Source organism: Narcine bancroftii, chromosome 7 (genome assembly GCF_036971445.1).
Source record: "Narcine bancroftii isolate sNarBan1 chromosome 7, sNarBan1.hap1, whole genome shotgun sequence".
NCBI classification, from domain to species: domain Eukaryota; kingdom Metazoa; phylum Chordata; class Chondrichthyes; order Torpediniformes; family Narcinidae; genus Narcine; species Narcine bancroftii.
Window position 1 is genome coordinate 29,710,215 of NC_091475.1, and position 26,562 is coordinate 29,736,776.

Consider the following 26,562-nt stretch of genomic DNA (forward strand, 5'->3'; position numbering starts at 1 on the left):
TGGAGGTTATTTGTAGAGCCATCTGTGCATTCGTTACCTTTTTGGATATCAAAGCAAAAAAACATAGATGAACCTTGCATCACTGATAATTTGTTCTTGTACTTTGTGGTAGGAGTCACTACCTTTATTTCAATGTCTTGTTATGGAGTAAAAGCACTGAGATACATCTTAATTTAGGATCTCCATGGATGAGTGTTGTAGAAAGCTGTGAAGACACAAGGTAATACAAAGACATGATTTCCATTTCAAAACATAGATGTTTGCAATGGAGTGCAATATTTTTTCCACAAGCATGTAGTTTGCCTAATATTAATGAAGGAAATAAAGCTCAGCGCTAGCAATGAACAGAACCCTAAATTTAAAAACCTGCCACAGGCAAAGACTAAAATATAATCAGGCTCTTTCCTGAAAATTTGAAGCCTTGTATCTGTGAGATAGGGGGAGGAGATTAGAGCTGAGATGAAAACATCTGATCTTTCTTTCTGTCATTTCCAATTGTTATAGAATATTGCAGCGTATTGCAGGCCCTTCACCCCATGATGTCATGCTGGTGTATGTAAACCCACTTCACAACAATTTTTTTTTCCCATCATAACCCTCTATTTTTTTAAAAATCACATCTGTGCCTATTTAAGAGTATTTTGAATGTCCCTGTTGTACCAGTCTGCATCTCTCTCTCTGTATAATAAAAAAAACTTGCCTCTAACATCTCCCCTAAAATTTTTTCCATTCTCCTTAAGCAGATGTTCTATGGTTTTGACATTTTCACCCCAGGAAAAAGATGCTGGGTGTCCACTCTATCTAAACCCCTCCATTGTCCTTTCTCATCCAGAGAGATTTAAGATGGTACCTTACAGTGGCAGCTCTTTGCATGCAGCTCTAATGGAAATTATCAAATATTCCTGTTCAGAACTATTAAAATCAAACTTACCAGTAAATAAGGATATCCTAAAATTGCTAGCAGACCTCAGAATTGGAAGAATGAGCAGTCTCCATCTGTCCATGGGACCTTTAAACAGCCAGCGATCAGGCAAATTCAACACCGTGGGAGTTTTAAACAGTCAACAATCGGGCCATTTAAATTTCACAAGAGATTTAAAGGAATATTGCATGGATCATTTAAACATGTGGGAATTTACCAGCAGCGGATCCACAGGCCATGTAAAGAATACCTGACCATGTAAACGCAGAAGGAGGGCTACAGATTAAGCTGAGATGCCAGGTATGAGGCGTCCGCTCCCTACCATCCTCCTGGCCAATGTACAATCATTGAAGATCAAACTTTATGAACTCCAAGCTAGGCTTTACAGAAACATGGTTAAACACAGACATTCCAGACACAGCCTGTGGGCTACACCTTCTATCACACTGATCAGACAGTGGTGTCAGGAAAAACCAGAGGAGGTGGTGTTTGTGTCATTATCAATTCATAATGGTGCACCAATGTGACAGTAATTTCCTAGTCCTTCTCCCCCAATCTGGAACATCTTGTGATTAAGTGCCACCCAGTCTACCTGCCAAGGGAGTTCACCGCCATCATCCTGGTCCCAGTGTACATTCTGCCCCAGGTTAATGTCAGGATGGCACTGGAGGGACTGAGTACTGTGATTAAAAGCCATGAGACAGCACATCCTGATGCCTTTCCGATCGTTGTAGGGGACTGCAATCAGGCCATCCTGAGGAAGCCTCTGACAAACTATCACATATAGTCACATGCGAGACCAGGAGAGCCAACACACTTGACCATATAACCATATAACAGTTTATGACATGAAAATAGGCCATCTCACCCCTACAAGTCCACGCCAGTTTACTCAAACAACTCCGCTAGCTCCACTCATAACCCTCTAAGCCCCCTCTTATCCAGCCTCCTCTTAAATTAAAGAATTGACTCTGCCTCAACTATTTCCTCTGGAAACGGTCCCAGTGGTCCAAGAATTTAAAACCCTGTCTTTTACTCCACCCCTTCAGCCACACATTCAGTCTCCACCTGACTCTTTTTGCCCTCACTATCGTGTGGCACAGGAAGTAATCCTGAGATTACACCCTTAGTGGTCCTTCTGCGCTCCCTGCCTAACTCCTTATATTCATTTTTCAGGACCACTTCTTCCTTCCTACCAATGTCGTTGGTACCGACGTGGACCACGACCTCAGGCTCTTTCCTTTCCCCTTTAGGATGTTCTAGACTCGTGTTGCCACATGCCGGACCCTGGCACCAGGGAGGCAAATCACCATCCAGTTTTCTTTATCTCTTCCACAAAAACCTCTGTCCGTCCGCTACACTAACAAGCCCCCTATAACTATCGCTCTATTCTTCCTATTACTTCTTTTCTGGGCTACAGAGGCTGACCATACACCTCTGCCTGCCTTAGTCTGACTATCCCCTTCTTCAGTACTCAAGGAGGAGTACCTATTTCTGAGGATTTCAGGCTCAGATGCTCTCTCTGGAGCCCGACCTTTCTCTTTATTCTTCCTGACAGTAACCCACTGCCCTTCCTCTCCCGGGCCAGGTGTGACCACCTGACTATAACTCCAATCTATGAACGCCTCGCTCTCCCTGACCAAGGCAAGGTCAGTCCCTTAGACACTGCAGATCAGCACACTTAGTGCACATGTGGATATCCAAGAGGCTGGAAAACTCCATGATTTCCCATATGTGACAAGGGGAGCAGAAAACTGTCCTCATACTCATCCTTCCTCCTTCTTCTTGTACCTTACCAGAGTAAATATAAAAAATATATATTAAATTAAATGTGAACACCTTACCTCAATTCAGATGTGCTCGTCCAAGCCTCAAAGCCCCACTCCTTCACCGGGCTGCTCCTCACTGGTTGCTCTCGTATACCTACTCTCCTTTTATTGGCCCTTGATGAATTGACCTATTAACCAATTAATTAATTAATTAAACCTGGCCCAGTAAAAGCCCTTAGAATAATACCTCTTACCTGCTCACCTCTTTCCCTCGAGTGTTCGATCAGGCCCCAGTCAGAGCCTTTTTATAGGCCCTTACCTTCCCAGCAGCCTCTCCTCCTCACTCCTCAGCAGGTCGTGCATTGTCCATAGGTGCCTCCATCTAATCTCACCCCATCAGAACACTGTGCCCTCACACTCTCCAAACAAATCACAACTTCACAATATAAAAAAACATCAGCTCCATCTCCATGCCCACTTCTTCTACCAGGATTTTCTGCTCCCCACTATAGACCTCTCTCCTTAAATCTTCTTCCTCCTCCTAGATTCCTTGTTCTGGCCTTCTGCCCACTCTAGATCTTTATATTTCCAGCTGCCACTGAGATATCAATTGTCTCGACTTCACCACTCTTCTCACTTATTCCAATCTCATTCTCTCAGAACACTCTGACCACCACATAAATATTAAACCCACAAACAAGGTTGATGCTGTTGTGGCCTGACTCACTGATCTCTATCTGGCTGAAATCAGACTTCTACTCTCAGTCACCTCTTCATACTTAACCCCTCCAACAGGACCCCACCAAAACACATTAAACCATTGTCAAGCACTACATTTAAACTGATTACTTCTAGTCATCTACCTTCCACAGCCTCCAACCTTGTTGATTTCCAACACCACACTGCTTGGTTCTACCTCCTACAAACCCAATTGTCCTGGTAAACCAGGACATTTTAGACCATCAACCCCTTCATGGAATATTTGATCCCTCATCAACCCTCAGACATACATGGAATCCCAGTTATGGACAGGGGGTGTGGGGGCGGGGGCGGGGGGGTTGTGGTGGTGCTGGACAAGGTGTGAGTGTTGTCACTGGATGGTGAGATGGTGGCACTGGATGAAAAGGGGACACGAACATAGGTACCATATACACTCAAGTAATAGTTGGTCACATGTTAAAGTTAACCCTCCTACTTTTGGCCTCAGACACACACCCATCCGTTTTCCCAAAGCTCCTAACCATGGATCCTCGATGACCTCCCTCCCCCCCGCCCCATTAACGCCCATCCGAACTCCCAAGTGTAGATCTTCACCACGACGCCTGCCCATCTGAACTCCCAACCGCAGATCCTTGCTCCGGCCTGCCCATCCAAACTCCTGACCGTGGATCCTTGCCCCCGCTGCCCACCGATCTGAACTCCCGACTGTGGATCCTTGCCCTGAAGCCTGTCCATCTAAACTCCCAACCGCGGGTCCTCGCCCTGATGCCATCTGAGTTACCGACGCCCCAACTGTGAACATATTACTACACGGTCCTGGCCATCTGATCTCCCATCACCTTAAACAACGCAGGTACTCATGAGGTCAAAAGTTTGATCCATGAAAATATCTACCCTCCTTTTTTCTGAAAAAGTACTCAAAAAAAATTTGATGATTACATTTATAAAACACTTACCTCTTTCTGTTCTCCCATTCGCTCTAAATTAATTCAAAGGCTGAAATCAGATTCAACATGGCGGCCACAAAACCCCTCTCTCGTGAGTGGTTAGCCAACACTGCCATTGGTGCTATTTTCAATTGACCCCACTGGTATTATCAACCCCCCCCACCGGTGTTATTGGCCCTCATTCGACATCCTAGCACTGATTGACCCCTTGGATGGTCCAATTGGCCACTAGGAGTCAACATCGACCACTTTGGAGACCCCAATGGTAGACCCATTTACCTCGACTCCATTTTGTGTTCCCTGGTCCAGTCCCTCCCCACCTAAATCAGCAATACTTTACATTGCCCATCACTCCAACACCTCGTTCCCTGAACTTGACTGCCTCATCTTCATCATGGACATCCAATCACTCGACACTTCCATCCCCCATACAAAGCCCTTCATTTCTTCCTTGACAACAGATCCAACCAGACCCCCTCTACCACCACTCTCCTCAAGTTGTCCTCACCCTCAATAACTTCTCCTTTAACTCATCCCACTTTCTATAAGTCATAGGGGTAGCCATGGGTACCTACATGGGCCCCAGCTACTCCTGCCTTTTTATTGGCTATGTGGAGCAATAAATGCTACAAGACTACACAGGCAAGGCTCCTTAACTCTTCCTCCACTCCATTGATGACTAGATTGGTGCTTCCTCATGTACCCATGATGTGGTCATCAACCTTATTCACTTTGTTGCCAACTTCCACCCTGACCTCAAGTTTACTTTGTCCATCTCTGGCAATACTCTCCCCTTCCTCGATCTCTCTGTCTCAATCTCAGGACACAAATTCTCAACAGACATTTTCTATAAACCTACCAACTCCCACTGCTACCTTAACATCTCTTCACACCCTGTCCCCTCTCAGGATTCTGTTTCTTTCTTGCAATTCCTCTCTCTCCATTGCATCTGCTCCCAGGATGAGGTCTTCCACATAAGATCATCAGAGAAATCCTCCTTCTTTAAAAACATTGCTTCTCCTCTACTAACATCAACCACCCTCTCCCCAGCTATCCTCCATTACCTGCAGATCTGCTCTGGCTCCTCCGCCCCCATGGGCAACAAGGGCAGAATTCCCCTTGTCCTCCCCACCACACCACCAACATATCCTTCTCCGCCAACACCAGACACATCTTCCCTTTTCCTCCTTCTGCAGGGACTGCTCCCTCCGTAACTCCATCTTGCAATCCTTCCTTCCCACCAATCGCCCCCTTGGTACCTACACGTGTTACCACAAGAAATGCTACATTTGCTCCCACACCTCCTCCATCACCCCCATTTGGGGTCCAAACTTCCTTCCAAGTGAAGAAACATTTCACTTGTGAATCAGCAGGGGTCATCCGGTGCTCCAGTTGTGGTCTCTTCTACTTTGAAGAAACTGGACGCAGACTGGGAGATCACTGAGCACCTTCGCTACATTAGTGGGGATCTCCCTGTGGTAAACCATTTCAATTCCCCACCCCATTCACATGCCAACATCTCTGTCCATGATCTCATTAATTGCCAGACTAAGACCACCCACAAATTGGAGGTACAACACTTCCTATTTCTGGTCACCCTCAACCAGATGGCAGTGTCTTTCAAGTTTCCATTACTCCCCACCGCCATCTCTCTTTCCCTATCCATGTCTATAATGTCCTCCAATCTATGTCCAATCATCATCTTTTGCCTGTTGTCCTGTGCTCTTCCTTCCCCAGCCTTTTTATTCAGGTGCCTGACTGTGTTTTTCTCATACCTTGATGAAGTAGTCAGGCCAGAAATGTTGGTTGTATATCTTTACCTCCAATGGATACTGTGAAACCTGCTGAGTTCCTCCAGCATTATTGTGGTTTTACTAGAATCATAATGTCTGCAAACTTTCGTGTTTCACAACATCCTGGTAAATCTACTCTGCACCCTTTCCAAAGCATCTACATCTTTCCTGTAATGAGGCAATACTCCAAGTGTGATCTAACCAGAATTTTATGGAGCTCTAACATTACCTCCCAGCTCTTGAACTCAATCTCCTGGCTAAAGATGGCCAGCATACCATGAACCTTCTTAACCACCCTATCAACGTGCGTGCCAACCTTGAAGGATCTATGAACCTGCACCCCAAGATTTTCTGTTCCTCCACACTATTAAGAATCTTCCCATTAACCGCCTTCAAGTTCAACATCTAAAGAGCATCATTTCACACTTATGCAGATTGAAGTCCATCTACCACTTCTCCACCCAACCCTGTATCCTGTCTATATCATGTTGTAACCTATGACAACCTTCTACACCACTCACAACACAGTCAATCTTTGTATCATCTGCAAATGTACTGATACACTTTTCCACTTCTACATACAGGTAATTTATAAATATCACAAAGAGCAGGGGTCCCAGAATAAATCCATGCAGAACACCATTGATCACTAACCTCCAGACAGAATATGTTCCATCTACTACTACTTTCTGCTTTATGCATGCAAGCCAATTCTGAACTGAAGCAGCCATGTTTCCTTGGATCCCATGCCTTATGACTATCTGAATTTCTGAGTGAGCCTACCATGCGGGATCTTGTCAAGCACCTTACTACAATTCATATGCACCTCTTCTACCACCTTACTTTCATCAATTTCCTTTGTCACCTCCTGGAAAAAAATCCAATTTTGATATTTTTTGGGCTATTGTTGAGATATTTGGCCAATGCATTGCAATCATTTTAATAGTATTTGCCAGCTGATTCCCCTGATTCCTAATTATTGTTGCCTTTTAACTGAATTGCTTGTTTTTTTTTTGAGTACGTAATATTGGACCTTTACAGATTTCATCTCATGATGTCTTTAAAATAGTTATCTATCACATAGATAAGTTTACAGAAAGATGATATAGAATTTCAACAAAGCTTGTCATGGATTTTCTTTCATTTCAATATCCTGGATTTCATTATCTTTTAAGGTGTTTAGAGCAGTACAACATAAGAACAAGCCTTTGACATATGATATCTACACTGAGTAAAATGCCATATTGAATTAGATTCCCGAGGAAGGACTCTGGCTCAAAATGTTGATTGCCTTTTACTTGTTATGGATGCTGCATAACCTGTTGAGTTTCTCCAGCACTTTAATGTAATGCACTAGACCCTAAGCATCTGCAAATTTCTTTTATTATTCATCGCCAAGTTAAACTAAATCTTTTCTGCCTGTGCATGGCTACCTTTCCAGCCCATTCCAAGCACCTAATTAATACTATTCTTTCTAGTACTTGTTTATAATTTTCCAAGTCACTTTCAAGGAGTTAAAAATGAAAATGAAATATCTCTTATCTTTTATGCATATTGTATTGTATTGAACCAAATCTGAAGCAATCCAAATCTTCTGATTTGGACATATTGTTTTTTAGTTTGCTTAAATCAAACTTCACTGACTAGATATAATGGAACAAAGACATTTTTTCTTTGAAATCATGTCTTTTATTAATGTGCTGGCCTTATTTTATGTTGTATTTATGTAGTATCTTACATTTCTCTAGTCCGAGACCAAATCTAGTTTAGAATCCCGCAACCTTTTGACAGGAAATTTACCAATACTGACATCATGTTCATTTCCAATAAAATTAGATAAATTGACAGATAACACTACATATTATTTCAGATCATTAAATACTGAAAATGTTCCATCCTCCATAATATAACTCCTGCTCACCTAAATTCTGTTGTTTCTTAATAGCTTCTGTTGGCAAAATTAAGCTCAATACTTGTAAAAATATTCGTTTGAAATTTCCTGTTATTTTATTTATTATTTGTAGACTTAGTATTGTTGTGTTACTTTGTTGTTATCCTTGATCACTGGTTGAATGTTGCCTGTTATTTCAAGGTCTCATTATGTGAATGATGCTGCCTTGAAATCTGACCTTTCAGCCTTTATTTTCTTTAATTATTTTGTTTAGGTCGTGTAGGAACGCCACATTTCATGGCACCAGAAGTTGTCAAAAGAGAACCCTATGGAAAACCAGTAGATGTTTGGGGTTGCGGAGTAATACTTTTTATCCTTCTTAGTGGCTGTTTGCCATTTTATGGAACAAAGGAGAGATTGTTTGATGCTATTATCAAAGGCAAGCACAAGGTAAATCAGAATTTTTGTATCTCTACTGGCTTCTATTTATATGTTAATCTATCAAATATTCTAAAAATTATTACCAATTAAGACATGTGGTAAATTTTATCCTTTGATTTTTTTTAATCATACCCTGGATTCTCACAACTTCCAAGATGTATTAAAATTTCACTATTCCTGCAGCTTTTCAAAAACATTTTTTCCTCATTCCAATTTTTTTCTGTCATGCAATTATTGTATGGAAAAATGTGGAAGGAAAATTGTACTTGTACAATTGATAACAGAGTTGCATTGTCAGCTATGCTTCTTTTCATTATAGATGAACCCGAGGCAATGGATCCACATATCTGAGAGTGCAAAGGATTTAGTTCGGCGTATGCTCATGCTAGACCCTGCAGAAAGGATAACTGTTTATGAAGCTCTCAACCACCCTTGGCTTAAGGTGCATTTTTAATTGATTTTATATTATTGTTCCAGGTCCAAGTATTGATCATTAAAATAGTATTTCTTTTGATATTTTTGGAAAGCAATTTTATTTTAACCCAAAATTATCATGAGTTTTTAAAAACTTGTGTTGAAAGGTTGAAGTGAAATATTTTTAGTACAACAGTAAAACTTTGCAGTTGGACGAATATGTAAGAGCTCATCACGTTAATGCAGTATTGGCAATCATTTGTGACTAAGATGGAACATAGAATTATTCTCTGAGAAGTACAGTTTCATTGCTTTGCTGTTTCCATACATTCCACAAGAACATTTCATAAATGTGGACATTTTAGGACTAAGACTAAGCTTCGGACATCTCGCACATCAACTTAAAACTATTAAATTCACCTTGATGCTTCATCACAAATTTAGGGAGGATATCTTGTATGTAAACTTGGCTGACTTCATCATAACTTGTAACAATTTATTTACAGTGTTTGCTCAAAGGGTTTAAATCAAACCTATTTTATTTCAGGAACGGGATCGCTATGCATACAAAATTCACCTCCCTGAAACTGTAGAGCAGCTGAGAAAATTTAATGCAAGAAGGAAATTGAAGGTAAGGCTAAAAGGTGAATTATTCAGTTTGATCTGAGAATATATTTACAGTACATCATTAATTAAAATGCAACTCCAAACCTCCTTGAACAGCAGCGTTCTGTGGGTATTATTAAAGGATGTTGGAAAAATGTCCGTTTCATAGATAAGTATGCAGAGAACATCCACTTTAAATCCTTTTTAAGAAGTAAAAAAAAAGTACATGTATTTCTAAAAAACCGATTAAATTTAGACACACAGCACAGTAGTAACAAGCCCTTTAGGCCCACGAACCCGTGCTACCCAATTACACCCAATTGGCCTACAACCCTGGTACATTTTGAAGGTGGAAGGAAACTGGAGCACCCGAAGGAATCCCATGCAGACACTGGGAGAACGTACAAACTCCTTACAGATAGCGAGGGATTTGAACCCCGGTCCTGATCACTGGTGCTGTAACTGCTACACTAACCTTGCTGCCCTATTAAACCAGGAGAAAAATTAGGAAGCTTTTTTCAGATTTACTTTTCTTAAGATTGAGAAGTTATTGGCAACATCAAAGTTTGTAGCCGGTTCCCCTTTGCCCTTAAGAAGGTGATGAAAACCCACTTTCTTGAAATGCTTTGATTCATTATTATTGTTGGGTTGAAAGTTGCATATTTCAGCCCCAAAGATTAAGAAATGTGGATATATTTTTCAAATCAAGTTGGAGTGAGACTTGAGGGTGATCTTGGAGTCATTAATCTACCTGATTGCGACTGTGGGTTTAAGAGGTACTGTTGAAATACCATTGATAACTATCAGCATTGCATTTTGTGATGGTAAACCAATGGTAGAGGACTTTTGTGTTTTGGCTGATGGACGTGTGTCAACTAGATGGACTGTTTTGTCCTGGAAAGTGCCATGGATTGGTGAACTTGGGTTCACCACTAGAACAAAGAGAAACCATGCAAGTGCAGAGGGTGCAGGATGCCATTCCATGGTGTCTCTGAAGGGACTCTTACTGGAGGAGGCGCTGGGCTCATGATCAGCTTTTTTTATGCCTTTGGGACAAGTATATTTGTGTATGAGAGACAGTGGAAATTTGCTGAGAAGTAAAAGAGAGTCCATTCAGAGTCATTGAGAAGATCCAGCAGCCATCTCATGCACACCGACAATCTTTGCATCTCTGCAGCCACTCTCTTCCAGTGGTGAACCTGAGCTTTAGGTACCTGTCATCCTTGGGCCTTGGTTCCAAACCTATGAAATGATTGGGAAGCTGTCAGCATCCAAGACCCTATGGGAGCTCTGCTCGCCATCAGCACCCTCACAAATTACAGTCCTGATGCTTGGTTCCCATGAGCCAATCACTTGCAGCCTGGTGTGAGGCTTTTGACTTGCCGAGACCCTCATTGGTCTGCTGCTGTGGTCTCCTTCTCTGTAGGATCCTCTGCCAGCCTTCTTGGCGGGGACTGGGGAGTGTGTTCTCCCATTTGGTGCAGCTGTCTGCTGCTCCCCTGGATCCTGCAACCTGAGGTTTGTGCTGCCCAGCGTGGGAGATCCCATCTTGGGCACAGATCTCTGTGGATCTCAATGTTTTAAAATAAATGGCACCAGCCCCCATTCTGCAGGCAGGTTAAATCTCCAAAGGGCCTATGGACTTGAGAACTGAACAATAGGAAACCATGGAGGAGTGTTGAAAGACACGTCTTCACTTCCCTCCTCTTCTCGGGTGACAGCACTGCTGTTTGAGCAATTGAAGCAACACTGCCAGCACTGGATAAATGTTTTAGAAACCAATACCCTGTTAGTTGTGGCAGAGTTGAGCTTTAATGCAACTGATCTTGACAAATTTTCCTAGGCATTTTGGAAAGTTCTGTTTACTCTGCCAGCTTTAAAATTGTCCAAAGAAAAATCATCAAAGAATTAGAAAAATGTTGGAAATTGCGGGTAATGTTTTTTTTAGCTCATTCCAAAGTCACATAAACTCAAAATATACTGCAGATTCAGCTATTAGTGTTCTGTTGCTCACTGGCCACATGATGGTCATTTGACTGATTGCTTAGTCACTTAACAGGATACATCTTAAAATATATTGTTGTTAAAATCTGGTAAACATCAAAAAGCTTAACCACAGTAGATGACCGAAAACCTGACTGCTCAGGTCGATTTAGATTCTCAGGCAGTACTTTTAAAATTCAAATTTAAGGAGGAATAAAGCTGCATTGTTTATGGATGGAACACTTGCAGCTTCTACTGCATCGCTGAACTGCTTGATGCCTCTTTGGCTTTCTTTCAATATTTTTGTATATTATTTTGTTTTCAACTTTGTCATTTCTTTGTGATAAGATTATTCTGCCCATGTGCACATGCATGACATCTTGAAGAATAAAGCTGTGGTTCTATTCCACAAATTTAATAACTATTTCCATGGACTTTTCTGCAGTAGCCTTTTTTTTTACATTGTATATTGTAGACATTCTGATGTTGTAATACTCACACCACGTTCTAGTTTCTTAATTATTTCAAATTTGTCACTCAATTTCAACATTCTCTTCTTTACACTGCAGAATTTATCTATGTGAGATCCATTATTATGGGTTTACAAATATATATCGCTCTATACAGCTGCTGGTGTGTATCTGCACACACACAAAAGCCCGCTAAATTAAAAAAGATTAAGAGTTTTTGAAAAGTCCAGATTTTCGGGTGGTCCGGATTTCTGACATTCAGATTTTTGGACTTCTACTGTCATGTATGATGGCTGAAACAAATTTGAAAAATTACATCACAACAAATGCTCTGTTCGTGTGGTTTTTTAAAATAATGAATGGTTCCTGAATTTTAATTGGCCCCTACAGTAGTTTTCTTATGTATTGCAGTATACATTTACTTATACAAAGTATATTTTTAATTAATCCTTAATTGTTTTAATCATCATTTACAAATGGTATTGCAAGGAGACAATTTTTATCAATAATTTGAATTTCTGATAATTCTAAGTTTCTTGATTGCAGATATACTTGCCAGAGTAGTTTTCTCAGATGTAAATATGGTATGAGGTGTTTTTTTGCTGTTTAAGTGGAAATGCATTAAAGTTAATGATTTAGACCGGTGGTTTTCAAACTCGCATTCCAATATAAGCAATCACGGGGCACCTATGACATAGGAATTACTTAAGGTGGTATGTGAGTGGGGGGAGAAAAAGGTTCAGAACCACTGCTCTAGACCCAATTGTTACTGAAGTATTTTGCTTGAGAAAAATTGTCATTGGCCTATTTCCTTTGGAGTTATGAAACCGTGCACATAACTAGCCATTTAGGTACAATTTTCAAACCTTTTTCTTTCCACTCACATATCACCTTAAGTCATCCCTTACTAAATCACAGAGCACCTATGGCATAGGGATTGCTTAAGGCGGAATATGAATTTGGGGGGCAGCTTGATAACTGCTGATTTAGACTCTCAGATGAATTGATTTTTAAATAAAATTTGGAGCAGGTTGACAGATTGTGGATGTCTGAGCATTAAATGGGTTTCATTCAGTTTTTTTTTAATTGAGCATTTTGACATTTCCTGTAATGACTGGCAAGAAGAGTAAAAGAAGCAAATAAATTGGAAATACAACATTTAACACTGGAGGGGTCCTTGTCTCAATCATTATAAATACTTCTCAATTTATTTGAGTTTCTTTTAACAATTGCATATATTAAAAAAATCAATAGGAAGCTGCTATTGATGTCACATTAGGACCTGCAGCTTTAGACAATATTTAGATTTAACATCCTAATTAGTAGTCCCAGCAATGTGCCACATATTTATGGAACAACTTCTAGATTTTGGAAAGTAGAATAATAGAAAATAACAGAACAGACTTATGAAGAATAATCTAAGCAATACTATGGCACATTGTATCAGGTTTAGTTCCTTCCTCAGGTATGCCTTATACTTTTTGTCTCCATTATAACCATTTACGGAGCAGAAACAGGCCATGTTGGCCTTTTGAGCCCACACCGGTTCACTGATTTTGTGCACCCTCTTCAGGCATTGGTCCCGGTAGATTCAGGACACTGTCTGCACTTGATATAGTTTCCATTCTTCAACTAATATAAATTAATCAATACAGATGCTTCTGTCTTCAGCAACATTAGAGTTCGCATTTGGTCATATTTTTTCATTGATGCATTGAAGAAGTTGGATCTGCATACCAGAGGAAAGAAAAGAAGCTAATGGTGGCAAATAAATTTGAGGGTAAACTTGTGTGTATAAACATCAGCATTAAGTAACCAGCATCAGTAAATCACAACCATCTTGAATTTTTTTTCCTAAATGCTTCTGAATGTTTGTTACTTTCAAGCTGGGCAGTTAATGCCTTCCTCAAATGTCCTTGAGCTGGAAATTTAGACTTTGTATTGAAACCATATTATCAGGGGTGGAACATTCAAGGAATTTGATCCAATGACCGTGAAGAGCACTGCTGCTGTGATATGCTTCCAATTTAAGATACTGGATGAGAGCTAGGGGAATTTGAAGGTAATGTTCTTCTGCATCAGATGATAGAATTCTTGAGTTTGTTAACGACCATGTTGTCAACTGCTCCTGTGGTAGAAGGAGTTTGTTAACGACCATGTTGTCAACTGCTCCTGTGGGAGAAGGAGTGTGTGGATGAAGATCCAATTAGTCAATCTAGTTCATCCTGGATGACATGAAGCTTGCGTGTTGAAGGGATTGCATCTCCCACACTTCTTTCTTGGTCTACAAAAATATTGAAAGACTTTGATGCAAGGAGGTAAGCTTTTTGCTACCCAATACATCAACCTCTACCCTTTTATGTCAGTAACTATGGCTGCCTCGTCGAGGGGATACCAATCCAATGACAGAACCACTGTGCAAATAGGCAAAGCGATCTTTAGGCCATCTGCAGCACAGTTTGAGGCCATTAACTCAACATATCCTGTTTGTGAGAATTGTAATATTTAGACCAATCCCACTTTCATTTCTGTTAGTAGCTCTGTAGATTGGAAAATGTCAAGTCATCAACAAGACTTAAAGGTAATGAGTATTTTTATTGCCAACATCCTTTCAGGCAGAGTTCCAGAGGACATCCTCTTGGGAGACAAATATTTTTTTTCTAATTTTCTTCTGATCCTACAATAATTATCTTTATATCTGTCTTCTAATTATTGATATTTCTGTTAAGAGCTTCACTTTTAATCCTATCTAGCTATTCATAATTTAATACATTTTGCTTCTCTTTTCCTTGGCTGTTTTTAAACATCTCATCAATGCCAGTTGCCCCTTCCTTTCTTGACCTGAATGACTAACCTACTCTCTTGTTTCTTTCCTGGATGCTTTAAATGGTTCCTTCAAGTCTTTTCTCTTTTCTTTAAACATGACTCTGTTCACTTCAAAAGGTACAATGCTTCTCACTTTACAAACTAGTATTCAAACCAAAGTTTTTCTCCAAAATTATAAAATATACCAGGCATTCCCAAATATACAATCTGCTATCCTATAACTCACCATATATTTTTTCCTGATCATATTTTGATTTACTGGCAACAATGAAGCAGCCATAAATAATTTCAAACATATCTTTGAATGTTTCATTGTTGCATTTCTCACCTTGAACTTTTCTACAGCCATTCAGTGTATCCCTTCTTTGGTGTCACTAGGCAGGTGCAGGGGGTACAGGAGACACCATCAGAGGGGGTGACACTAAAATGACTGTGTATAAAATTGTGGTTCAGTGTTTCAGCATAAATGTGTTTTTTTTTATAAAACTATCCCTGTAGTTCGCTATCACACAAAAGCATTTTTTGAAAGCCCATCTTACATGTGTCAATATACCTACAAGGCTAAAATTCTCTGCTAATTTACTTTTTTGAATCTTCTGATGAGCTGTGGTCAGAGCTGTCATTATTACTGTTAGGTCTGCTTTGTTCAAGAATGAGTGAGTCAGACACCAGACTGAGTCGAAATCAAGGTTCTTTATTACTGGATTGTAACACTTACAACTAACAGTGTTAGTTGGAGAAGGCGCATTCTCCTGATATCAGCAAGTGGTGTTTTTTTTATACCTCAGGACACATACTTAGTAAATTATCATACCATTACACTGTCCAATGAATAAGCTGTTGCTACCCTTCACTGTTAGTCTGCTGCTCATCAGCTTGTTAGTGCCAAGCTTATCTTGAGTGTACAAGGTCACATCTGCATTCTGTTACTCCTTAGTACTGGGTGACTCCTTCTCCGGTCCCATCTCATGATGTTTTTACCTTACATTACCCAATTACAATGATGCTTTGAATCATGTGGTTTCGTCTGCACGTACTACAAGCATGCGCTGTTGTTTTTGTTGCTGCTGGTGTTTTTATAGACACTGCTTTTGTCAAATTTTTCGGTGTTTTAGCTACAATATTCTGGTAATTAGTGTATATATTTTGCTGTCAAGTTGAGTCTTGAAACTCTCAAAAAATGGGGGTCGACTTGTATGCTAAATATACTTTGGAGACCTTAAATTCAACAAAAAAAAAATGCTCGATGCCGATTTGGTGTATAAGTCGACTGTTGGGGGGGGAAAAAAACAACTGCAACAAATTTTAATGCTATCAGTATATTAGATCGAAATTTTTATTGAAAATAAAGCACATTTAGAATCCTTCAAAATCACTATCACTGTCACCTTCTGAGGCAAGCACATCCACACCCTCACAGTTTAAACAGTATCCTTTGGGTCCCAGGCTGTATCTTCAGCTTCGTCATCAGTGACCCTCTATAAATCATCCTCTGCACCATCAATTGCACGAGATGCCACACTTTTTAAACGATTTCATTAGCTATTAGACAATAGGTGCAGGAGTCAGCCATTCAGCCCATCGAGCCAGTACCACCATTCACTGATCATGGCTGATCATCCACAATCAGTACCCTTTTCCTGCCTTCTTCTTATATCCACTATCTTTAAGAGTTCTAACTAACTCTTTCACTTTATCCCATGTATTGAGCATTGCCCCACCTTTTGTAACAATTTTTCTGTACTCATCATCCATGTGTTCCATTCTTCATGCACATGGTCTTTGAATTGCTTGTTCAAGCAGACATCGAGGTTGCAATAGAGACGTCAAACCACCTGGGATAATTCAATGTAAGTATTATTTAGTGCTAATCTACTTTTAGTGTTCTCAGTTAAGTGGCTATGAAGTATATCCCAGACCAGCAAACTCTGTTCCTTGTGTAAACCGCCTGACTGATTGTTTCACACATTGTCATCCATTTTTTTTTCATGAAAATGTACAAAAATATCAGCTTGGGCTTAAGTTTACACTTGAAGATTACCTTGGGTCTCAAATTTGTCCCATCGGCCATGCACGATAGCACCACAGTAAACCTGGTTCTTTCATGGCCTGTACTTCTGATTTTCACATCTTTACATTCCACTGTTCTATTGCCTATCATGTCAAAATTCAAATCAAGTCACCTTTATTTATCGTTCATACCATGCTCGCACGGTAAAGACGAGATATCGTTTCTCCAGGACCATGGAGCATATTTACATAAATATAAGTTAAAATAGAAGTTAAACACATTGAAATATTAAGACGTATACAGTAAAAGTCCACGATACACTGTCCACATATTATCTTGGAATTCAGGAGCCCGTTGGCTTGAGGGAAAAATCTGTTGTCCAAACTGGGACATAAGGACCCAAGTGCTACAGTACCTCCTACCAGATGGTAGAAGGGAGAACAGTGTGTGGAGACCTTCACAATGTTTATTGCCTCTTGCCTACATCAAGTGTTGTAGATATCCTTCATCGTAGGAAGAAGAGAATCCCCAATGATCTTTTCCACTGACATCACTATCCTCTATATAGTCTTGTGGCCCAACGTGGTACAGCTTCCAAACTAGGCAGTGATGGATTTGCACAGGATGCTCTCAATACATCCTCTGTAGAATGTAGTGAGGATGAACCTCAGCCCTCTCAGGAAGTAGAGGTGCTGCTGGGATTTTTTTGAGTATTAAGCTGATGTTAAGTGACCAAATTCACTCCAAGGAATATGATACTCTACCACCTCAACAGTGGAGCCATCAATGGTAAGTAGAGTGTGGTTCTCCCCCCCCCGGGCCCTCCTGAAGTCGACAACCATCTCTTTTATTAATGTCAGATACAGGTTGTTGGCTCTGCAGCAGTCCGTTAGTAACTGCACCTCATCTCTGTTTGCTGACTCCTCATTCTTACTAATAAGGCCCACCACGGTCGTGTCGTCAGCGAACTTGATGATGTGGTTCAAAGCTATGTTTTGATGCACAGTCGTGGGTTAGCAGAGTGAACAGCGGTGGATTAAGAACACAGGCAAGGGGAGCTCCTGTGCTCAGTGTGATGGTCTTGGAATTGCTGTTATATGTTAATTGCTTTTTTTCATATGAATAAGAAACTGGCTAATGCTGTTATATTATTCTTTCTGATTTTCTTTATATGTATATGAGATGACTGGTTATATATCTCATTGAATTTTGAATGCAATTTTATTTATTAAACTCAATAAAAATATTTAAAAAGAATAGGGAGTGCTATTGCCAATCCAGATTGCTTGAGGTCTCCCCGACAGGAAGTCAAGAATTCATGGGGGTTTCATCGATTTTCCAATATTTGCCAATGCAAACTGGTGTTTCTGCCAGTTACATATAATAAATTTGTGAAAACTTACAAGATCTTTTGGTAGTTTCCCAGAAATTTATGTTTTTTGTCATAATACCAGATTTTTCCTGTTTATAAAATGGTTGCACTGTAGCTTCAAAATCTTGACTGAGTTCTGGGTGTGACTTTGCCCACTTCAGTGTAAATGCTCATGCTGAGACGTGATTTTCTAACTCTGGCCAACGAGTGATTCCTCTTCTCTTCAAACATTGGCTTTTTGGTATTTTTCTTAAAGTCTCTTCTTTCTTTCTCCAATCTCTTACCAACTTTTCCTATACATCAAATTTTCTTGCGGTAGCACAGTTGCTGGATATCTTGCCCATTTCTATTACTTTTAACTTAAAACTCGCTTCATACTTTTGTTGTTTTGCTGGAGCCTCCATAATAATAGCCACCTTCAGCCAACCCCCAACAGCTCAGTCATGGCAAGTTTTGGGGGTCGACATATGCCTGATATATAATAAAACCATGAAAATGAGGTTGAAAATGGGGACCCAACTACCTGCCCGCCGAAGTATACGGTAGTATTTGTGAACCTCTATCAATAACTTTTTTGAGAATTAAGTAATAATTAAAGAAAAAGAAGAGAAAAATCAAATAAGGCTTCCACTCAGTTACTAATAATATTGTAACTAATAATGTAATTCAATGTAGAAAGATTTTACAAAACAATTTTGTTGTTAGTATTCATATAATCTAAGATTACCTTTAAGAAATTTACAGCTATATTTATCACGTATTCTATATTTTTACAACTATATAGCATTAGTACAAAACACTTTTACTAAGGATTCTGTATGATGTAGGAGGAGGTTCATGGCAGGAGTGGGGGTTAGTGGGTGACACTATGAGTTACCGCACTGGTGACACTAACCCTAGTGACGCCACTGTATCCATTATTCCTCCTCAAAAGACTATGAACTTTTCTACCCCTATCCTATCACCCATCCGGATATTAATGGCAGTTCAGCTCCTCATCTATGGCTAATCTAAGTTGGCTTTCAGTTAAAATTCTCATCTTGTTTAAATCCATCTATGATTTTCTTGCTGTGGTGTCCATCTCCAGCATCATGGTCTTCATTCAACTATCTCTCCCTTTACCCCAACATATAAGAATCCTAAACTCTAGCTGCTTTCTTCCCATGGTCGGGAATGTAGTTTCCAAAACCTTTTTCTTTCCAAACCTAATTACAGTATTTTAAACTCTTTAATATCTGTTTATGATCAAGCTCTAGATCCTCCCTTGTGTTTAGAATTTTCTTTCCCAATACAATATTATTTTTGGATATTTCTTCATATTATTGACATCTTGCGAATGCTAACTGTGGAATACAGAATAATTGTTCAAAAAAGTTGAAACTTTTTGTTATGGTGATTGAATCCATAATCTTATTATCATTTCTTGGTGATCATTGCTCAAGATTGAAATATCAAGCAAAAGAGACTATACAACATCATTTGGAAATTTAATTGACGATAGGTGACCCCTGTACATCAGAGGGATTGTGTTCAGAGGGTTTTTTTTGTAATACGAAGCAGAATCATGCATATATCAAGAAATGCAAGTTTTTAAAAAAATTTTTTGTTTATTTACTTTTTACAGAAATTTTCTCAGTGAATTCTATTCCATTTCTGATATTTTTGAGCAGTTATATATGAATTCCATGAGGATGGATTTCCATGTAGTCTGATGAATAATGAGTAGTTGTCTTAATCTGTTTTGTGAATTTCATGTGTATTTGAATGCTGTCCACTGTTATAAGCTTAAAAAAACATTCATATATATATATTTTTTTGGATTTGACGAAACAACATGGTACAGTTGGTGTAGCGATTAGTGCAGCGCCTTTACAACACCAACAATCGGGTCCAGAGTTCGAATCCTGCGCTGTTTCTAAGGAGTTTGTATATTCTCCCCATGTCTGCATGGGTTTCCTCCCACCTTTCGAAACGTAGGTTAATTAGTGTAAATTGGGTGGCATGGAGTTGTAGGCCAAAGTGGCCTGTTACCGTGCCGCACGTCTAGATTTAAAGTGATCATTGTAATTTGTGCGTCATTTATCTTAGGGAGCAGTACTCGCAGCTGTATCAAGCCACAAGTTCAATTCATTCTATGGAGACCCCCCTGAGGAGCTGCCTGACTTCTCAGAAGATCCTTCCTCTTCAGGTAAATCGATTCAGTTTGCTGGTTCTTAAAGCCAATTCCTGGAAATCATGTTGGTGTCTGAACATTCCAAAGCTCTGCGGTTCGATTTCTTTTTGATTCATCAAAAGCAACAAATGACATTTTTTTTAAATTTGAAGACGGAAAATACCTGAAATCGCTCAAACTTTGATACCTTCTCTTGTATTTTGCACGAGTTTGCTTCTAGAGTTATTGGACCTGACATCTGATTATGTGCAATTCGATTGTGTTCACTGCTTCCTGAGTAAGTGTAATTTATGCCTGACCAGGACTTTACCAAATTAACTTAAGCCGGAGTTTTTTTTTTCTTAAGTTAATATTACTGTCAAATTTCAAAACTGAGACTCTAACATAGGTTTCTTCAAAACAGTGGTGAAGAATTGCTGGTAGCTAGCAAATTTGTCTGTAAGGAACAGTCTATCACGTGGTGTCAGACTTTCTTGCCTGTCCACTAATTAAACACAATGACTGACAATGAGATATGTAAACAACTAACCTTATGCTCTGCTCCTGCCCTTACCATTTGCAGGATACTGAACTAATGGGCTGTATACAATATGTCTGGCCCCTCAGACTAACACTGGCCAGGGCTATGCAAATTCTGTTCTTGAAAGCCAAATAAAAAAATCTGTGCTGCTACAAATCTTAAAATAAAGCCAGAGCATGCTAGAAATACGAGCAGGTCAGGCTGCATCTGTGGTAAGAAAAAATGAGTTAATATTTTGGGTTATAGATCTTTCATCAAGTTAAAGTTCATAATTTATTATTTACATTTTTTCTTGATCTGCTTTATTTCAAATTTTTAATTAATAATACCCCTGTGTGTATCAGCAAAGTTAGCATATTTTGAATAAATTTAACCTATTTTTTTAGCTGTTGTATTAAACATTTAAACAGTGAAAAGGCTAAATTGTGGCAAATTGCTAGTTCCTGCCATCTACGGTTCAGTTTAGTTGCTAATTGGAGCCAGCAGGTCTTTGTGAAACTGCTGCGGTAACATTGTAAGGCTCGTGGATTGAAAATTTAATGCAGAATTTTGGCTGGTGTGGATGGCAATTGTGAGACACAAGACTGGATTAGCATGATCTGCTCGAAAATTCTGATTAATCACACACCACAGCATTTACCTGTGAAATATTGAAGAAGATACTACAAAAGATGGTAACAAATCATTTCCAATTCACTCATCAACAAACAGTAACATTTTGTTTGACCATCCGTATATATTCATGCTGTTGGTTTTCTTGTTTCATTCCAATGAAAATGTTATGCCAATATGAATATTGGTATTGTGTACAATACTAATGGTTTTATTACACTCACATTTACTAATTAGAAAATTTGTGGATTCCCAATTCATCGAGCTAGTAGTTACCATATTTGGACAATGTTGAACCAAAATATTCATTGTTTGACCAATGATGGCTTCAGCTTTAAAAAGAACAAGCCAAAATATGAAAAATGCTTTCTTTTAAGTATAATATAGCTAAAACAATTTACTCTCAACAACTTTATGGTGTGACGACATTTTTAAAAGATCTTAATGTTTGTTATTTATCCAAATGCTGCTCACTTACTAGGACTGCTAGCTGCAGAAAGTAGGTATCTGTTTTGTCTCTTTATTCAAGGCATGTCATACTACATAAAGTGTGTTGTTGTGTGTATAAATTCCATTGTGTCTCTCCTTTCACAGGTATGGTACTGAGGCAATAACATTTAAGCTTCATTTTCTTTGTAGAATTATTGATAAATTTTAGGAGTTCATATTATAAGCAGGATAATTGTAAGGACAATTTTAATGTTTGATCTAAAATACTTAAATGCTAGAAACTTAAATACAATAAATGTTTGGGCAAGGATTATAACCTCATAATTGTTTTCTTTATTATTCTAACTGAATTAAATCTTAATGTTATCTGGCCAATTAATATGTATTCACTAACATAATTCAGATAGCATTTAGTTCTTTAAATCAAATTTACTAAACACCACGAAATGTATTACAAGGCCTGAATTTAAGAATTATATTACTCCTTTTTTTTAACACTCATCAGGATGGTTACTGTAGAGAAATAAAAATAATTCCACTTTTGGTGCTCTGTCAGCATCAAGCATACCCAGGTCAAGTACTGCATAGTCAGATGTAAAACTTACTTTATAATACCCATTGTATATGGATAATCTCAATCTTAAAAGAAAACTCTTTTTCTATCCCCAAATAAGGTTCAACATTTTTGGTGATTTTACAGTTGTTTTTGGCTACAAATCCATAACTGCCCTAAATTTAAGTTGTATTACCTGACATTTTAAAAAATGTTTAAATCCATGAGAATGTAAAGACTAGTTATTTCTGGCATGATTTGTGGCCAACTCTTAGGAACAAATATTGTATGTACATTAATTATTTCAGGAATTATAATATTTAATAAACTTGCATGGCAGAATGCTGAAAAGCAGGTAATGCTAGAAACACCACATCAGGTAGTATTTGTGAAAAAGGAAATAGTCAAAGACTTTTCATCAGAACTGGGAAAGTGAGAAAGTTTTAATTTGCAGAGAGCAGAGATGTGTCAAAGGCTGGCTTCTCTGATAGGGTGGTCAGGGTTGCCAAGGTGATTATGCTGATTACAAAGCCATCTGGTTAATAGATTAATGAGGGAAATTATGAATACAAAGGGATATGTAAAAACTTGAAAGACAGTGAAATGCTGTTGCTGAGAGCTGAAACCAAAAGGAAAATGCTGGAAATGATCAACAGGTCAGAAAGTGAGTGGAGTGAGGAAAAACTGAGTTAATATTATAGATAGATAATTAGTTCTGATTCAAATAAGAAAAATAAGTTATTTGAATTGATTCATTTGATGGAGTCTCAAAATTTGCAGTGTGTTCTAATATTGAACTCCTTTGTTAAACTCCAGTTATTTACAAGTGGCAATTACAGAGTAGTGTTGAAATCTCTTTTTTCCTCAAAGGAATTAAATCTTTGAATTTTAAATGCATTTTTCCTGATCTGCTGATAGAATCTATAACTATATTTATTATTGATTGAACACCTTGCAACTAAAATGGAGTCAGAGTTGTGAGAAACAGAAGTACCTTCACAGATTTCGCTCGAGACAAAAATTGAGAACAAAGAACATTTATTGTACAACAATGCAAAGTTGGGTGCTTCCCTTTACCATGGGAAGCATGGTAACATAATTCAGGTGATTACTGAGGCTCACCCAACTTTTATACAGTTCATTTCAGAGTAGAGGTACCCTCCCCCCTCCCCTTAACATTCTTCTGCCTCCTGGATTGGTTTGGCATTTGGTAATTCTGTCTGCCTACTTGCAGTTTCTGTAAACTTGAAAGACCAGGGTATCTTGTCTGGGTCCCATCATGTCATTGTCCTTATTCATGAATCTGCCTTTGTCTTTATTCACACATCTCATCCCCCAGGACTTACTACTATATGCAGAACTTGCTAATTCTATCTATCACTATAAGATCCTTTTCTATTATACTTGCATAACCCTTCCTCACACTCTTACCGGATTCATTCCTACTCAACACTTACTTAATTCTATTATCTCTCACAATCCACCCTTTTTCTTTAGCTATGCTTAGTAAATTCTCAACTGGAGGCTTGGTCTTTTTCCCAGCGAGTTAGCAAATGAACTGCAATCTCAGCATCATATGCAGACGGAGTTTGGGAAACATACATCCTTTGGGTTGTAGTGATCTGACGAAGGGTCCGTTGAATTAAACACTGCACACAAGTCATTAGGCAGGGAAGTATCATGATGGCTAAAAATAACGAGTCCAACTGCTATAAGGGCTGTGTGTATCCACCTCCAGTCACCAGTAAAAAGTTCAACCGCCTGACCATTGTGACCGTTGTCATCAATCGATCTTCCACAAACGCCGCCCTCAGCAGCCAACAAGTAATCGAGAGCCAGGTGATTTTGATAAGCTGTAGCTCGTAGCTGTCGTTGTTCTTCAGCCAATAAATCCAAGGCCGTCGCTGTCTGTTTGGTGATAATCTCCAAAACTGCCTGGAGTCTGATTAAACGGTTTAAATGCCAAACAGCTGTGGTACTCTGGAGCAGCTTGAGCCGTTTACAACTGGAATCCCCCTTATAGTGATGGCCTTTAGCCTTTCGAATGTATTCGTGACCCAAAGGATGATTTACAAGATGCCAAGTTGGGGAGGAGCGTTTATTGTTACCTAACCTATGAGTAGCAGCTTGTCTGCGAGCATTAGCATATATACCCCCTTTATCCCTACTCCAGGTATATGCCTATCATTTTCCCACCATCTTCTTTGTACCATATTTTCAGCACTCATCTCTTTAATATCTGTAGAGGCCGGGACGCAAACCCAATCCACTCCCCTAGGGCAGTTCTGTTTCCCTGGTCCATGTTGGGATCCTAAATTAAACCATACTAAATAAGGTACCCCACTATGAATACACTCTATACCTGTGCCCTGTCTGCATTCTAAAAGTAAACTTGTCCATTCCTCAAAGTAATTCTCACCTTTGCTGCCCCTATTCCAGGAGGACTTGATACATTGTGTACAATTGGGTGGTTTCCCAAAAATTGGGAACCAGCAGAAAAACAATACAGCAAATAATAAAAATAACATTACAGCACTTTTTCCCGGCGTAGCGTAACTTTCAGACCAGAAGGATGTGAGACTGCACGCCAGGTGGAGGGTATATTATCAACGTCTTTAGTTCGTGGATTAGCTTGCTTAATGCATTGTATGTGAGTCCACCCCTTTTCTTTTGTTCGCACTGCAGTGTCTGTAATCAGAAGTACACAATAAGGGCCGTCCCATGTCGGTTTTAGTTTATGATCTTGCCACGCTTTTACGTATATCCAATCACCAGGTTTAACAGAATGAATAGGATAGTCCAGGGGTGGGTTTTGAGCTAATAAACCCTTCTGTCTTAAGTCATACAGAGAAGTAGAAAGTTCTTGTAAATATTTAGATATGTACTGGTCATTAGCCTCAGGGGTAGGGGTATCAGTGTGGAATCCCATGTAAGGAAGACCAAACATCATTTCATATGGTGAGACAGCAAGGTCCTTACGAGGAGCTGTGCGAGTCCTAATTAAAGCTAAGGGTAAGCATTTAATCCAGGAGAGGCCAGTTTCCTCATGAAGTTGAGTGAGTTGATTTTTTAGGGTCTGATTCATCCGTTCAACACAGCCTGAACTCTGGGGGTGCCATGGGGTATGTAACTGCCAATCTATTCCCAGGATTTTACACACACCCTGGAGTACCTGAGAGGTAAAATGTGTACCTCGATCTGAGTCAATGGTTTGAATAATGCCATAACGCGGAATAACAGACTAGTAATATCCGAATAGGTGCTAGCACGATCATTAGGGGTCGGGAAAGCCTCAACCATTCGAGTAAAATGATCCACCATCACCAGGAGGTATTTATAAACCCCTGTCTTAGGTAATTCCGTGAAGTCAATCTGTATTTGTTGAAACGGGTGTATGGCTATATCACGACCACCAGGCATTACCTGGCGCATGACTTTCTTATTCACTCACTGACAGATTGGGCACCCCCAACTACCTTGCTTGGCTATGGTGTATATTCCCGAGCAATTAAAGGACCGTACAAAAGCATCAACAAGTGCCTGTGTTCCCCAATGTGTCTGCTGGTGGAGCTGATCAATAATCTGACGAGCCAAGGCTTTGTTCAGTATTTGGCGTCCCTCTGCCGTCCACCACAACCCATCGGCAGTTTGACGCATTCCCTGGTCTTTCATATAAACCTCCTCTTCCCGTGAAAAGATGGGAGTCTTTTTAACCTCATGTGGGGTGGGGAGTAACAGCTCTGTGAGTGCAGCCTGTTTGGCAGCTTCATCTGCCTGTCTGTTCCCCTGTGCTTCAGGACTGTCAATAATTTGATGTACATGAACTACAGCTATCTCCTCAGGTAACATAAGAGCATCTAAGGATTGAACAATTAAGTTTTCATGGATCAACTTTTGTCCTTTCCCAGTTATCATTCCCCGTTCTTTCCAAATCTTTCCAAAGGTGTGCACTACTCCAAAAGCATACTTTGAGTCGGTATAGATTGTGCCCACCTTTCCCTCTAAACCCTGGAGAGCTCTACAGAGGGCATATAATTCACAGGATTGTGCCGACCAATGACCAGGAAGACGACCGGCTTCAATCACAAC

General features: G+C 39.5%; 2 protein-coding genes across 18 annotated transcripts in view; one reads left to right on the forward strand and one right to left on the reverse strand.

Annotated features, from left to right (window-relative positions):
• Positions 1–26,562, forward strand: part of caska (calcium/calmodulin-dependent serine protein kinase a) — a 309,385-nt gene that overhangs the window by 146,073 nt on the left and 136,750 nt on the right. For all 8 annotated transcript variants that reach the window (XM_069889306.1, XM_069889307.1, XM_069889308.1 and 5 more), the window contains 4 exons: positions 8,317–8,492; positions 8,803–8,925; positions 9,445–9,528; positions 20,254–20,353. In XM_069889306.1, the coding sequence (XP_069745407.1) occupies positions 8,317–8,492; positions 8,803–8,925; positions 9,445–9,528; positions 20,254–20,353 (483 nt within the window). The remainder of the gene's footprint in view (positions 1–8,316; positions 8,493–8,802; positions 8,926–9,444; positions 9,529–20,253; positions 20,354–26,562) is intronic.
• Positions 1–26,562, reverse strand: part of gpr34b (G protein-coupled receptor 34b) — a 76,923-nt gene that overhangs the window by 25,363 nt on the left and 24,998 nt on the right. For 5 of the 10 annotated variants that reach the window (XR_011341668.1, XM_069889316.1, XM_069889318.1 and 2 more), the window contains 2 exons: positions 2,767–2,879; positions 123–205 (listed from right to left, as the gene is read on the reverse strand). Coding sequence is in view for 2 of the 10 variants with exons in the window: in XM_069889322.1 (XP_069745423.1) it covers positions 169–205; positions 2,767–2,879 (150 nt within the window). In the remaining 8 variants the exon portion in view is untranslated. Of the gene's footprint in view, positions 1–122; positions 206–931; positions 1,010–2,766; positions 2,880–23,494; positions 25,162–26,562 lie in introns of those variants that run through there. The other 5 variants (XR_011341667.1, XR_011341666.1, XM_069889317.1 and 2 more) reach the window with 3 other exon arrangements.